The 15362-nt window shown below is 50.6% G+C and overlaps 4 protein-coding genes across 4 annotated transcripts; 1 reads left to right on the top strand and 3 right to left on the bottom strand.

The window, feature by feature from the left end:
• Positions 1-259: 259 nt before the first annotated feature.
• Positions 260-4485, bottom strand: FPRO_07471 (related to SAP190-Sit4p-associated protein; the record flags this gene model as incomplete). Its single annotated transcript, XM_031234468.1, has 4 exons — positions 260-889; positions 1620-2273; positions 2319-3767; positions 3820-4485. The coding sequence occupies 4 exons, from the start codon at positions 4483-4485 to the stop codon at positions 260-262; spliced, it is 3399 nt and encodes a 1132-aa protein (XP_031084203.1).
• A 1654-nt stretch (positions 4486-6139) lies between these two features.
• On the bottom strand, positions 6140-7422 carry FPRO_07470 (uncharacterized protein; the record flags this gene model as incomplete). The annotated part of the gene is made up of 3 exons (XM_031234469.1): positions 6140-6691; positions 6737-7087; positions 7135-7422. The coding sequence occupies 3 exons, from the start codon at positions 7420-7422 to the stop codon at positions 6140-6142; spliced, it is 1191 nt and encodes a 396-aa protein (XP_031084204.1).
• Positions 7423-8220: 798 nt separating this feature from the next.
• Positions 8221-10587, bottom strand: FPRO_07469 (uncharacterized protein; the record flags this gene model as incomplete). The annotated part of the gene is made up of 1 exon (XM_031234470.1): positions 8221-10587. One exon carries the CDS (start codon positions 10585-10587, stop codon positions 8221-8223), a length of 2367 nt encoding a protein of 788 aa, XP_031084205.1.
• Positions 10588-12480: 1893 nt separating this feature from the next.
• Positions 12481-15172, top strand: FPRO_07468 (uncharacterized protein; the record flags this gene model as incomplete). Its single annotated transcript, XM_031234472.1, has 2 exons — positions 12481-15090; positions 15146-15172. 2 exons carry the CDS (start codon positions 12481-12483, stop codon positions 15170-15172), a joined length of 2637 nt encoding a protein of 878 aa, XP_031084206.1.
• Between the last annotated feature and the right edge of the window lie 190 nt (positions 15173-15362).

Below are 15362 nucleotides of genomic sequence, written 5' to 3' on the forward strand. Positions count from 1 at the left end.
CTAACTCCAACGTTTTATCTATTATTAATCTTGCTGGGGGCCGGATCTAGAGACGGTGATGATACTTAGCACTGAGAAAAAGATGTTCCTATTCCTGGAAAGTCAACTCCGCAACAAAGCAGCACATCAGATGGAGCATCCTTATCCATCAAGGCACACCACGTATTGAAACAACTGTCTTGATGCAAATCTACATACACATGACCCATAGCAATTCCTATATTCATATCGTACACCATTAATCCCCCACCTCAGGTATCTAAACCACAACCTCATCATCGTCAGGATCCTCGATACTCGTTCTTCTCTTGGCTTCCGTAACTTCCACAGCCTTGACTTCATCATCCTTCCCCTCCTCAGCAGCCTGTCTACTCCCCTCCTTTTCCTTCTCCGCCTTTGACAGTCCAAACGGCCACAATCCACTCAACCCCCTCGTTGAAGCCGAGCCTTCCTTTGCCGGATTCACAGGTTGAGGTCTTATAACGTTTTGAGCATCGTCTTCTGGCATGGCGAAATCTCCAAACTCATCATCATCATCGTCATCACGCTCGTCGTCTGATTCATTCCCATCTGGCTTACCTCCACGATCCCTTACCACATCTCTCCACCATGCGCCCCTTTCAGCACCTTGCGTCTGATCATCATCGTCAAAGTCCTCTTCTGTATCAGCAAATGGATCTGTAGGGTTCTCGTCGTCGTCATCATCGTCGTTACTTAAATTTCCTGATGATTGTGCTTGGTTGTTCTTCTGATGCATCGCCAATCGAGCCGCCAGTTGGAGTCTCGCCCTAGAAGGAGGGATGTTCAGCGGCGGGGGAGGTGGAGGTGGTGGGGGAATCGATGGAGGCTCCATTGATCCTGAGTTCAAGGGGTCCGTGTAAGCTCGGAACTAGATATGTCTCGTCAGTACGAGGCGCTCATGAGTGAAATGATCAGTTGACACTAGGAGATGTGATAGATGAGATGAGATGAGTCGGAGGGAAAGGCGTCCTGAAAACACCGGCATCGAAGCTTGATCCCCCTTTCCATTTCGTTCCTTCGTAGAAGCGTGCACTCCTAACTTTTGTCTCCGTTGCCAATCATTATTCTATACAGATCCCAATCTAGGTCAACCCAGACCTTACATGATAATCCCCTCAGCCATCCATCCGCCTTTCTATCCCACAACGCCTGGTATAAATGTCTCAAAACCTCGGTGTCGTCAGCAGCTTCATGAACTCTTCAACCTCGACGTCATCGAAGGTCTCAAGGTCGTCAAGTTGCAGCATCTCAGGGCGACGCCTGTCTCGCCTCTCTCGTCTGGTACGTGGACGATCAAATGTTCCCCAGTAAGGTGCGCCCTCCTAAGGGTTGCCTTCTGGTTTTGAGACATCCTCAACCTGCTCAGCATGCTGTTGCTCTTCATCTTGAGATGAGCGCTGACGGTGTGCTACAATTTCGTCCAAGTCCATAGGGGACCCCCTCGTAACATCCTCCGGATAATCCAAGTCAGGAAATTGCGATGCAAAGGTCTCAGGAGACCGCATGATGACATCCTCCAGTGTTTCTGCTATGCCAGGGTATCCAGGGATGCCGTGATCCGAACCATCGTCTTCAGCTTCAGCGGAAACACCACTCACCTCGGAATTGACATCCTCCTCGTTTTCGTCCCCATCCTCATCCTCCTCATCGCTGCTGCTGCCAAAGCCGGACATTAATGTGGCCCCACTGATAGTGAAAGGGCCGATGCCATTTCCGCTGTCCTGACTGAGCTCTATTCCCCCATTAAGGCCAGCTTCCGCAAGTGCACTGGAACCACCAGCGCCAGAGCCTCCGCTCAAGCCAGAAAGGCCGACACCGCCAAGCCCACTGCCACCCATTGACCGGTTACCCATAGCTACCTCTGGTCGGACACCTCCAAGAATGGCATTATCTCGCTCGCGTGTCTCGGCAAGTGATCCCTCGACGTAGCTGATCCATTCCTGGCTCATGACTCGGTCAAGAACAGTCTCCGAGAGGAGCTCCGGAGGGTGGCGCTCGGTGAACTTGACAACCTCCTCGGCAATGAGGGTAAGATGACCCATGTATCCCATACGGGTCTTGGTCTTGGCCTGGGACTCGTCGCTGGCCTTTTGGCCGTTGATGATGGCACTTGTGATGTCGGCAGCTTCGAACAGTGAAACGGCCAATGTGGGGTTGTAGCTGCGGTCCATCGGACCGTTGAAAACTTGCTGAACGATATCGTACACAACGTTATGCAGAAAGTTGTTCCAGGGGTATGCAAAGAAGAAGTTCTGCCTATGTCAGATGGCAATCAGTGGAGGGTATGACTGACTTACAAGAATGGTTGGAACAACACGGTGTTCAACGAATTGAAGCTTCAGGAAATCTCCGACAACGGGCTCCTCCGTAGCCTGGCTGGCAGGCTGCTCCTCCTTAGGCTTGTCCTCCTTGGCCTCCTCTGTCTTTGTCTCCGTGGTAGAGGTCTCAGCTTGAGCAGCTTGAGCATCACCAGCTGCCTTTTCAGCCGCTTGTGGTGGGCGATCAGCTCCAGATTCCGGTGGAGGAGGAGCGGAGAAAAGAGGTGCAGGCATATCGTCCGGCTGGGGAGAGATACCTCGAGGCTGCTCCTCAACCTTGATGGAGGCATCCGTAGACTCAGCCTTGGACTCTGGCTCGGATGGAGCAGGAGTTAGGATAGCTGAAGAGTCAGAGGTATCATCCTTTACAGCATCCTCTAGCGTCGTCTTGGGCTTGGTCTCTTCATTCTTTTCGCTGCTGGGCTCCTTAGCTTCGGGCTTCTCTGTTGAATCACCCTTAGCAGACTCTGTAGATGCGGGCTCAGCGGTCTTGGTCTTTGTGGGCGACAAAGGCGCAACCATCAAATCTGGATCATCGAAACGTGTCTCATCACCCTTGGCACCCATTTGAGGAGGACTGAGCGGCTCATCTACAAAGTCATCCTCATCCTTGCTGAGCGATGTTGTTGAAGCGCCAGGAATGTCGTCTTCAGCCTTGACAAACTCATGAGAGGTATCCTCACTCATCTCCTTGCTAGGCTCAACCTCCTCAAAACCATCGTCGTCAGCGTTAGTGACCTCGAGACGTCTCTTCTCCTCAGGTGCAGCGCTTCGCATGGTCAAGTCGTCAGTGGAGTGGTCCTCCTCCTTGAGCGGCGCCAACTTGCCCTCGGTACGAAGACGTTGTCGCTCGATATCACGCTGAGCTGTCAGCTCCTCGGAACCCGGCTCATTTAACAAGCCCATGTTACTGCAGTGTAACAACTCGGCCATGAGCTCGCATGTCTTAAACCGGTCAAAGCCAAGGGGCTCGAGCTTGACGCCAAAGGTCGAGTCGATCTTCTCCTTCTTTGAGGGAACATCCATAATCAGGTTCATGAACTTGGGGACATTCTCAGCGAACATGCGAAGAAGGGTGCCCAGGTAGATGGGATCACGGCTGGAAGGCGCAGCGCTCGCCTCTGTGCCCATATCGGGATCATAATCGGAGTTATTCTTTCGAATCACTTCAATAATGATACCAACACCAACAGTCAAAGGGTTGCCACCGCCAAGCATGTAACCAATAAGCTGCTCGATGCATGGCTTGGAAACAAGCTGACGGGTGAGCTCGTTAGGGCCGATGCATTGTTGCTCATTTTGTGAGGCGTTGGCAGAGATGGTGATGATGGCCTTGATGAAGTCGCCTGCGGCGGTTTGCACAACCCAGTTATTCTCAGGGCTGAGGCATGAGAGGAGGCTCGGGATGATGTCCTTAGAGTACAACCACTAAAGCCATGATGTTAGCACAGATGCATTAGATTAGTGGGGAGTTTCGCACCTCGACCACACCCTGGCCACCCTCATTACGGTCCAGGGCAATGATTTTGAGCAGTAGGTCCATGACCATAGGACACTCAACATGCTTGAGTAAATTAGGGACAGCGTCGGGAAGAGTTGTCAACAATTCCATCATGTCCTCGGTCTTCTTCTCGAACAGAGACTCATTGACTTTTGTGAAGTAGCTCGCCTGGAGGGGATCGAGCGGGGCAGGGCGGGACAAGAAGTTCCAAAAATCGCGAATCAATTGTCTGTTCTCAGCCAAAGCCTCGTAGATGGACCAAGTATCGGAGCTAAGAATCTCGCAAGCTACAAAAGCGTAGCGATTGCGCTTCTTCTCCTGCTCCTCCTCATCTTCGCCCGGGTCGGTGGCGCGGGATGATGCGCGCGGTCGCGAGAGAGAGAGGAAGCGGTTCTTGGCCTTGGCCTCTTGGTCGGTGGACTCGTCGGGAGACTCGACGGTCTCGAGCTTTGGAGCGACTACATATTCGAGCAGGCTATCGAGAACCTTGTCGCTTCGGAGGTATTCGATGAGCTTTGAGTTGTGCTGCTTGAGCTCCTGGATCAAGTCTGTCTCTTCGAGTAGCTCCTCGAGGGTAAAGTCTGGCTTATCGAGGATTGTGTCGATGGTGGAGATGTTGGCGTAACCGCCGAATCTCCAAAACATGGTGAAGGGTCGGTGTTCGCTATCGCTGTCGCTGTCGCGGGACCAGCGTTTGGCGGAGGGGAAAGGTTGAAGATTGGATTGTGGAGGAGTCGAAATGGATCATGTAATCAGGTTTAATCGAATCGAGTTGAGTCAGGCAGACGTATGCGGGTCAGGTCGGTGGGCGGAGAGTGAGTTTCAGCAGCCGTTGCGCACTCACTTACCTCACCTCAGCAGGCAAACTTTGTAGCGGTACAGCTCAATAACAGGTCAAGAGTATAATGTAGTCAGGAGTCAGATTGCAACATTCCCAGAATGCCTAATCAATCAATAATCTGCCTTGGTTGTGGTAAGTAGAAAACCTGGAAGCAAAGCAATAGCAAGATGACGACTGTCGCGTCGCATCACTCGTTGCCAAGAATATGGTATAACACAGGCAAATAATGGCCTGGAAAACAAAAAAGTGAAAGCCTCCGAGGTAGTTTCCGAAGAGTAGTTCAAACAGACAGTTCGTGTGTCAGTTGCGGTGATGTCAGGCTCTCACGATGGAGGAGCTGGGAGTGGTTGATTGAGGAATCAAGGGCACGGGCACAATCACAAGCGGGCAAACAGTAGGTGGCCGACCGCTGAGCACAGAAGGACCTCCAGTGGTTTAGCGAGCGGCAGCGGCAGCGGCAAAGAGCGCCAACGATAATCTGCACAGCACAAGCCAGGCCAGGGCTAGAGGCTAGAGGCTAAGCTGAAAATCCATACCGAGATAAGACCAGGTTCACACGCACGCGACACTCAGCACATGGGAATTGATTCCATCCATTGTTTGTGGCGGCTGCAGCGGCTGAATTGATGAACCTGATGGTGGGTGACATTTGGGCATGCAGAAGCGTCTTTTTCCAGTGATCAAATTGATATACGATACTCTCTCTATCTGAACCAACAATTGTTTATCCGATTACATTATTGTCTTGTGTTTATTGTTTGTTGTTTCTACCAATACCATGTCCATACGATGTATGCGTCTGGCTTATGTGGAGAAGCAGGCCTCGAATCAAAACAGGAAAAGGGGGCAACGCCACGAACAGAAGCAGAAGGATCTGAACGTAATTTACGCTGCATGATGACAGCAGCTAATCTCACAGTTCAACTCATTCAGTGGGTTATACAACATGCTCATACTGTTACACAGGTTCATCAATCATTTTCTCTACTGGACATTGGGTGACATTTACTACGAGCTATAAGATCCCCCCCCCGGAACCGGCAATCTCATCACGGACCTCCTCTTTTCCTCTTTCATCATCCCAACCCTGCCCTGCCACGTTTTCTGTGCTTGCACCATTGACATCGACACCCTCATTTGATTCTGCGTGGCTTGATAATCCGGCCAATTGATGGGCTTGGAATGAAGACACAGCTTGAACACTAATCGAGCAAAGCATGAAACAGTGAATCACATGGCTTTTTAGTTTTCTGATGATGGTGACCGTCGCTGTTCGCTTACCCTATATCTCTCGTGACGATGAATGATTCATTGACGAATTGTATAAATATTAACAGAAAAACATGTCTAAAGCATAGAGACTTAAACGAATGTATCTAAGAAATGAACGAGTGTCCTATGATACCCCAATCGTTTATGTCTTTCACCATCTCAAACACCAAACCACACCTCCTCGATCTAACTCGGCGGAGCGCCATTGTAAGCCAACAAATTCGGACTGCCACTGCCAACGTTCTGAACAACACCAGTCGTCGCCAAATCTTTCAATCTCCTCGCGACACTCTCAGGTGTAGTCAAGCCCTCCTTGGCTCTTAGATACAATGACAAACCCGCAACATGAGGACATGCCATACTGGTACCACTGATGGTATTGGTAGCACTGTTGGCCGTATTCCAAGCACTCTTGATGTTCACGCCCGGCGCGAACAAATCAACAAGCTCGCCGTAATTGGAGAATCCGGCGCGGTTATTGTTGATGTCGATTGCTCCCACAGTCGTGGCGTTGGGGGCCGAGGCGGGTGAGTAGTTGTAAGCGTCGGCGTTATCGTTTCCTGCTGCGACCACGGTATGGATTCCGGCGCTGTAGGCAGCTTGGACGGCGGCGTTGAAGGCGTCTGAGCGACCACCTCCGAGGGACATGGATATGACAGCCTGTTCTTTGCGACCTGGAGTATTGGTGATGTTGGTCACGGCCCAGTTGTACCCATCAAGCACGATATCAGTCCGAGACTGTAACTGTCAGCAGGACTAAAGATCTGAGAGTGAAAGACTTACACTGCCTAAGTGAAACACCTTAACTGCAATCAAGTTTGCTCTCTTGGCCACGCCGTACTCTTTGCCAGCAATAGTACCAGCACAATGCGTCCCGTGACCATTAGCATCGACAAACTCAGTACCAGGATAAGCATTGTAACCCAAAGCCGCCCGGCCCTGGAACTCGTCATGCGCGATGTTGATACCAGTATCAACAACATACGCATACGTTCCAGCTCCAGCAGATGAATCATAAATGTAATCGTTGAAATGAGGAGTGCGATGCGAGATAGAGCCAAGACCCCAAGTCGATTTCTGCTGAGTGACAGTCTCGTAAAGATTGATCTTGCGAACAGGCTCAACTGCAACGACCTGGCAAAATCAGTATCAAGAATCAGAAGCAATAGGGTGTGACTTACATCTTTACTCTTCTTAATCTCCTTGATAGTCTGCTTATCAAAGTCTCCAGAGTAACCCTTATAGTTCGTCTCATTCCAGACCACTTTGACACCATCGTCAGCACGACGGAAAACACTTCCGTTATGGATGCCGTCAACCCAATCGATGTGCTGCTCGACTTTCTGCTCGTCAAGTTTCTGTTTCAAAGTGACGATGTAGGCGCCTTCGATAATATCATCATCGTCTGTCACAGTTGGAGCAGCGATGATTACAGGCAGGAGAACGAGGAGGAGCTTCAGATAATGCATCTTGAACGAGAGGAGTGCGATGAGGATGGTGACTACCAAAAGAGCGAGAAAAGCTACTTCTTATAGGATTTTGGTATCATATTATTCTTCTGTCTTCGGAGTTGGCGATCTGAATTTCTGAGTCTTTAGGACCCTGTGCACCATTCTGCAACTCAATGTCTTTGATTCAACTTGCACATTAATCTCTACCAACCGACAGGAAGAACAATATCTTATAACGGATATTTTAATGAAGATCTGTCTAAATCTGAAACTAAATCTTCTGAATGTCACACCAAATATTGTATTGCTAATGCGGAAAGCGTCTTGTGATGAAGACCCTCGAGAACGAGTGGCAATTGAGACAGCCACGCTTATGAACTCGTACATAATTCTCTTTATGTGATAGATCATCGTGTTGGAGATGGAAAAGCTGCAGTCTTTAGACTTTCTTATATCAGGTCAGAATATGAACAAGGGAGATACGGGCATTAAGATCACTACATCTCTGTTCGTAGGGTCACTTCACAGAGGGATCCGATACATAACGATCACCCCTGAGCTTCCTTGGAAACTAGGTCAAGATCCCTGACCAGCAAGTGCTGCTTTAGGGGCATCAGACAATTAACAAAGATCCTCACAGTCACGGAACAACCGAAGCTGAGGAAAATCATGGTTGAGACACAACCGACAACGTGACGCATCTACCCAGATGGCCATATGATTCATTTCTATAAACCCCTATTCAAATATATAATACCACGCTACATTATCGCCGTTCAGCCGAGACACTCCATCTGCGTATCTCCGTCCAACTCATCACGCCCCTGCCACCGCCCTCGCCATGACCTTCAACCCCGTATCAAACTCCGCCTTCACACCCTTGACCTCCATAACATCCTCCGGCAACAACCCCCTCCACCAAGCATACCAATCCGCCACCTCGCCCAAGTCAACCTCGTCAAGCGACAGCCACTCCGTCAGCGTCTTGTGCCACTTGGGGAACAAGTGCTGTATCAGCACCTCGGCAATAACCCTTCGGCCGAGCGTGGGCGTCCATTTCAGAATACCCCTGAGCACAGGAAGACTCGGTTCCTGATCTGCTGGCTCGACTGCGAAGTTTCGCTGGAGATATTTGCCCATTGACGGGAGGACGTGGGACATTACCAGTGGTCGCCATTGATCGCCGAGAATGCGTTCCCATTTGGTAAGACCGGGTAAGCGACCCTCCTTGAAATCCCATACGTCGATGAGTTGTCTGAACTTTCTCTTGACGTCTGCTACCAGGCCCGTTCCCTTGGGGTCGAGATGGTACGAGGGAAGGTATTGAAGCCAAGGGAAGAGCCATATGTGCGGTAGACTGTGGTGCTGGCGCCTGTTCTTGGGATTCCAGTCTGATACTGCTGTTTCCAACTTCCGGGCGATGTTGTCGATGAACTGCACGCGGACAAACGATGGTAGGAGGTCATCCCAGGCCTCCATGACGCTAAGCATTTTCTCTGGTTCAAAGACATCCCAGGACCGAACAGCCGCGAGTGCTTTGGGTAGCCAATTCTTGTACATCATGCTTTCGTACGGCGTTGTGGATTTGTGATGACGGCGGTAGATGTCGTCCGTATTGACTGCTGCCGAAGAATCCCATTTCCCGACAGACTTGCCATTTGTTGCCGATGGCATGAGTAGTGATTTTAGTTCTTTGAGATCTGAAGCGAAGCGTGTTGGTTCTTCCAAGAGATCCCAGTCTCCTTCTCGAAGGAAAGGATGGATAGCTGCAACAGCAATGTCTGCAATCTCTGATGTCGTAGCTTTGAGTTCGAGGGCCTTCTTCAAGCACCCGATAATTTGATCCCAGTCGGCTGTTGCAAGCTCTCCGCTGACCAACTCAGAAAAGACCTGTAACCTCTCGAAATCCGACCGTAAATCGTCCATCTCCTGTTCCTTTTCCTTGAGCTCGAGGTCTATCCACGTCTTCCTCTCTTGCAAGCTCTTCCATTCGTCAGAAAAGGCTAACAAGTCTGCTTGCGCTCTTTTGACAAGTTTCCTTGCCTCTATCACTTCTGTCGACTCTGGCGTGGCAGTTCCTGTCGTCGGTGTCATGATGCCACTCGTAGATGTGAGCATCTTACTTCCCGGCCCTGTCATATCGAGAATGGGGGCAAATGCATCGGGGATATGAAGACCGGGTGCCGCAGCCTTGAGCTCCTCTGCCGTAAGGTACTTCGGTTTCTGTCGTCTTGGTGTACTTGTAGCACTGTCAAACGCAGCTCCCAAGGACTTCTTCTTTGCTTTCTTTCGTTTCTTCTTTTCCTCTTCGTCCGAATCTATAACCTCTTCGCCTCGTAGCTTTGCCTGTCGCTTTTCTTCCTTTCGTTCTTGTTCAGACTTCTCCTTCACAGCACCGAGACCAATACCCTGCGGTCGGAGGTTCGCTTCGATAATGACATTTCTGCCCTGGCCTTCCTTACCAAGACCTTGTCCCTCTTGGTAGCCCATCTTTGCCATCATTCGGGCACCGAAGGACTTGGGGTTTGTCTTCCCCTTGGCGCCAAAGGCACTCGGTTGTGGCTTATTGCGTGGCGTCGGAGAGCCCTCGTCGCGCGGGTTCTTGAGAACAGGATCGTTTGCTGATGATGGGACAAAACCCATGCCGAGAGGGTTCTTGCCATCGAATCGGGTTCGAAATGGTGGTCGGGATGTTGCTTCAGCACTTGCGCTTCGACTCGAGTTTTGTTTATCGTTCTGTGCAAAACCGCGTGCAACACCTCCGAAGCCTAGTCCTACTCCAGCATTGCCCTCATCCTCCTCTTCATCCTCCTCGTCCTGTTCCATTGCGCTTCCCAACATCGGCCGGTTATCGTCGGAATCTTCATCGCCGTCTTCCTTATCGCTTGCTGCGCCTGTTGACACAAAGTTCATGCCTTTATTTCTCAAGGTTGTCCTCTTCCACTTTCTAGCAGGACCATCGTCTTCACTATCGGAGCCAAAGATGCCCAGCGCAGCCTTCTCCTTGTTATTACCACCGACACGACGCCTCTTCCGGGGGTTGAAGTCACCGAAGTCATTGTCGGCATCAAGTCCTGGCACAAGATGCTCGTCTTCAGATTCGGAGGCTGATGAAGAATATTCGGCTGCGGCCGCTTTGGTGATGCGCGAGGGGTCAAAGGACGGGCGCGATGAGCCGTTCATATTGAGAGCGCATCTAGTGCCTTTCTGTATACTGTTTGTGAGTTTCACGTGCGAAAGCGCACTTGAAGCATGGGAAGCAAGACTTGCGACGCGACAGCCGTAGAAATAAATGAAGCTTGGGCATGACGATGTTGGAGAGCGTTATCTTATCAGCACGTGATGAGATTTCCACAACAATAAGGCTAGATGCGTGAGAGACTTGACGAATGGCATGGTACACTGGGTTCTGATGTTCAAGGCTCCTGGTAGAAATACGCAGAGAAGAAATGACAGAACCATTCAGGAGTCTCTTTGAGATCTAATTATACATTGATCAGCCAACCTGAAGTGACTTGATGTAAACTCTGCCTTTTTAACAAGATCTGGAAGTGAGCATCTGCTTAAGCATCTGTAGACACTAGCCGCTCAACTTTAAGAATAACATTAAACCCCATCAATCACATTTCTCTATCGAGTTACGGGGCCTTCTAGTGCCCTTTTGAGGGCTTGCCATGTCCAGACTTACCCTCTTCAAATATGTCTTGGATTCCTTGTCCAAGCTTGTTGAAGAATGTGGATAGCACACCAACGCACGTCAGTCTTTAGTTTATAGCCGCATGACACGTCAATAGCTTACTAGAAGGTTCATCAGTACGCAATGAAAAGCAAGGCGAACTTCAGTAGGGCAGATTGAATGTTTTGATCAAATGTAAGGAACATTTCATGGCGTTGGAGCTTTGACCCTGCGGTTGAGCTGAAGGCTTGCAGCTACAGTTGGAATGTAAGAGCAGTCCCTTGCGCGTGACATCTGTTCTTCTCAATCTGAAGGGAATATTCTTTCTAAAAAGACAGATTTGTGGCTGGTGATTTGGTGCTAGAAATAATATGGAAGTAATTCTTAATTATTGAAAGTGATTTGTCCCATAATTAATTCTGAACCGTCTCTTGGCTGTAGGTGTTGTTGATCTTCATGCATTTTGACGTTGGTGTGGCTGCAGTCTGTTTCTGGGGCAATGGCGCAGATTGGGCGTCAATAAAGAGAACCGGGCCACTTGAATGACAACACACCACAAGAGTCATAAGCCAGGAACGTCCATTTTGGAGGGTCTGTGGCACAGCATCTAAACCCATTTAACTCTCGATATAACTCTTGTCTTTCCCAATTCGACAAACACCTGCACTGCACTATCAATTTCTCATATAGACAAGCAAACTGTAAGTAAGGTCCCTGAAAATCAGACCCCATATTCTGTTCTGTCCCGCCGTCATCTTAGGCACTTCAATTTCAACCCCTGCAAATCAGGTGACGGGCGCTTGTTGACTTTCAGTCTTCTCCCCTCCAAAAAAACGAACAGGACTATTTGATCGTCCCTCATCCAAACCAAACAAACAAGGATCTGGGAACAAATAGAGTCCCTTGCCTGCTCTTACCTTACCCTGCCCTGCTTCCTTATTTTGGCAGTTGCTTCTTTGTTGCGCATGCTTGTTCCTCTGCAGATTTGGATTCACTAACCTTGCGCTGGGCTCTCCTCTATAGAAAGAACGACGCACTTGTGCTTTGTTTCCTCTTGAACATCCCATCCATTGCCCTTTCACTCACGCGACAAAGCCTCTTCCCTCTATTTGATACCCGCAGTTCAATCCGCTGCTTTAAAACTCTGGTACGTTCAACTTACATTCCCTCGAATATCATCAAGCCAGTTCTTGCTCCTGTAGAGCGTCTCGCGCGCTTATGAGAGCCCAACTAGAGCTATATATATGATGGATCCTCCTCGCCGCTCTCGTTTATTTCATAAGCTAATTACCCGCTTAGTCCGCTTTATAAAGCACAACAAGAAGAAACAACATCATCCACTCGAAAGATACCCCGTCTCGAGCTCTCCCCAATACGAAATTTCACCCTCAAGCATTACCATGGCTGAAGAAGATGATTTTAGCTCCATACCCTTGGCGGACCGCTTCACTCATAAGGTCTGGAAGGTTAGAAAAGGAGCATATGAAGAAGCAACCAAGCAGTTCGAAAAGTCTCCCGACGAGTCCGATCCTTGTTTCCGACCATTTTTGAACGAGCCCGGCCTGTGGAACAAAGCAGTTCTCGATTCAAACGTCGCCGCTCAACAAGAAGCTGTCACCGCCCTATGCGCATTCCTCAAATATGGTGGACGAGACTGCTGTCTACGGACACGAAATCAGACCATTACACCCATGGTCGAGAAGTGTCTATCCTCCACACGTGCCGCGATCAAGCAAAACTCCATCGAAGCTTTGCTTTTGTACATTGAGCTCGATGTCGCTGGACCGGTCATTGAGGACATGCTGCCCGGTCTTTCCAACAAGGTTCCCAAGAACGTTGCTGCGACACTGAACGCTCTTACACAAATCTTCCACAATTATGGCTGCAAGGTCGTCGATCCCAAACCTGTGCTCAAAGCGCTCCCGAAAGCCTTCGGTGCTGCCGACAAGAACGTCCGTGCTGAAGCAACGAACTTGACAGTCGAGCTTTACAGATGGCTCAGGGAGGCTATGAAGCCCATGTTCTGGGGCGAGCTCAAGCCTACCCAGCAGACCGATTTGGAGGCTCAGTTTGAGAAGATCAAGGCCGAAGGCCCTCCCAAGCAAGAACGACTCCTCCGATCGCAACAAGAAGCTCTCGACGCTGCCCCCGAAGGTGGCGAGGAGGGTGAAGAAGGCGAAGCAGAGAGCGAAGATGTTGGCGAGGTCGATGCTTTCGATTTGGCTGAACCTCAGGATGTTAGCAAGAAGATCCCGCCTAACTTCAGCGATCTACTTGCCTCCTCAAAGTGGAAGGACCGAAAAGAAGCAGTCGACGGTCTTCACCAGGCACTCAATGTTCCTCGCATTAAGGAAACCGATTTCAATGAAGTCTGTCGCGGGTTGGCCAAGTGCATGAAGGACGCCAATGTTGCCGTCGTCACCCAGGCTGCTCTCTGTATCGAGGCTCTCGCAAAGGGCTTGCGAAAGGCCTTTGCCAAATATCGCAGCATTGTGATGCAGCCCATCATGGACCGACTCAAGGAGAAGAAGGCTTCTGTCGCGGATGCTCTTGGCGCCGCTCTCGACGCTGCTTTTGCCTCCACCGATTTGACGGAGTGTCTTGAGGATATCACTACATACCTTGGAAACAAGAACCCCCAGGTCAAGGAGGGTACCATGAAGTTCTTGATTCGCTGCCTACGAAACACCCGAGATGTGCCCAGTAAGCCCGAGCAAGCTACCATCTGCGAGGCTGGAAAGAAGCTCTTGTCTGAGTCAAGCCCTGCTCTTCGAGATGGTGGTGCTGAAATTCTTGGTACTATCATGAAGATCATTGGTGAGCGTGCTATGACCCCTAACCTGGAAGGTCTGGACGACATCCGCAAGAACAAGGTCAAGGAATTCTTCGAGGCTGCCGAAGTCAAGGCAAAGGAGAAGCCCAAGCCCAAGGCGGCACCTGCACCTAAAGCGGCGCCTCCCAAAAAAGTCATGGGCGGAAAGAAGCCTATGGCCAAGAAGGCCGCTCCCGCTGCCGCTGCTGCTCCAGTAATGCCAGATGATACGCCTCCCACTCCTCAGCCAAGCTCTCGACCTGCCGCTGGCAAGCTCGGAAAGCCTACACTTGGAGGATTGAAGGGTCCCCAGAAGAGGACCCTTGGAGCTCCGGCACCTGGCTCTCCTCGCCGGGCCCCCGCTGCACCTGTCATGCCCGATGACGAACCTGCGCCACCCGCCCAACCTCGCCTTGGTCTCTCTCGTGGACTTGCTGGACGCTCTCTCGCCAAACCTACCGCACCCTCACCCCCAGTTGCACCAGCCTCGCCGCCTCCATCCAGCGGTCTCACTGCCGTGGAGCGCGCCGAGATTGAGGAGCTCAGAGCAGCCAACGACCGGCTAACCCGTCAAGTTGATGAGATGCGACAGGAACGTAGCAAGTTCATGTCAGAGATTCAAGAGCTCAAGAACCAGAATGCTGGCCTGATCGAAGACCACACCCGAGACGTGTTAAGCATCAAGGCCAAGGAGACACAGTTGGTCCGGGCGAGAAGCGATGCAGAGGCTACAGAACAGACCAACGACCGCCTGCGACGCGAACTAGAAAGACTTAAGAAGGCTTTGAGTCGTGCCGAAGGATTGGGTAGCTCTGGAAATGGTATGAACAGCCCAGGCCTCGCTTCTCCCACACACGATGATGTCTATCGAGACCATGGACCTCCCTCGGTGAGCCGCCATAGAATGAGCGTCACCAGCAGTATGTCTGAAGAGAAGGAAAATGGCGAGCAGATGATTCCTCGCAACAAGCTTAGCCCTGAAATGCGATATGCGGGTAGCGCAAGCTCATCCGGACGTGGATCTCCCGCACGAGGCTTTAGAAGTGCTACATCATATCGCGACGACGACCATGCACCAGCACCTTCTCAGCGGCCTATGTCATCGCTGCCTCAACCTACTGGAGGTAATGGTGCCGAGAGCTGGAGAAGGGCAGCAGAGGTGACGAGTCAGCTGAAGGCCCGAATTGAACAGATGAAGGTACGTTAACCCAAAACTATTAGTATCCGATGCGACAGACACTGACCATCAACAGGCCAAGCAAGGGCTCGCTCGACCTTAAAGGCATTGTTAGAAACTTGGTGTGCAATGATTGTTTGTTCTAGTACTTTAACGATGATGATTTTTGGGGGGTTTATGGCGGAAAAGCTGGATGGGTACTCCTGGGACTGACACAGACGGTCCTGGTCAGGTTGCATTTTCACGGCGTTGGAAGTTGTGCCGCCATCTGTCTTGAGTGTTTCGCTTCTCTT

This window comes from Fusarium proliferatum (assembly GCF_900067095.1).
Source record: "Fusarium proliferatum ET1 genome assembly, contig: FPRO_scaffold007, whole genome shotgun sequence".
Lineage (NCBI taxonomy): Eukaryota > Fungi > Ascomycota > Sordariomycetes > Hypocreales > Nectriaceae > Fusarium > Fusarium proliferatum.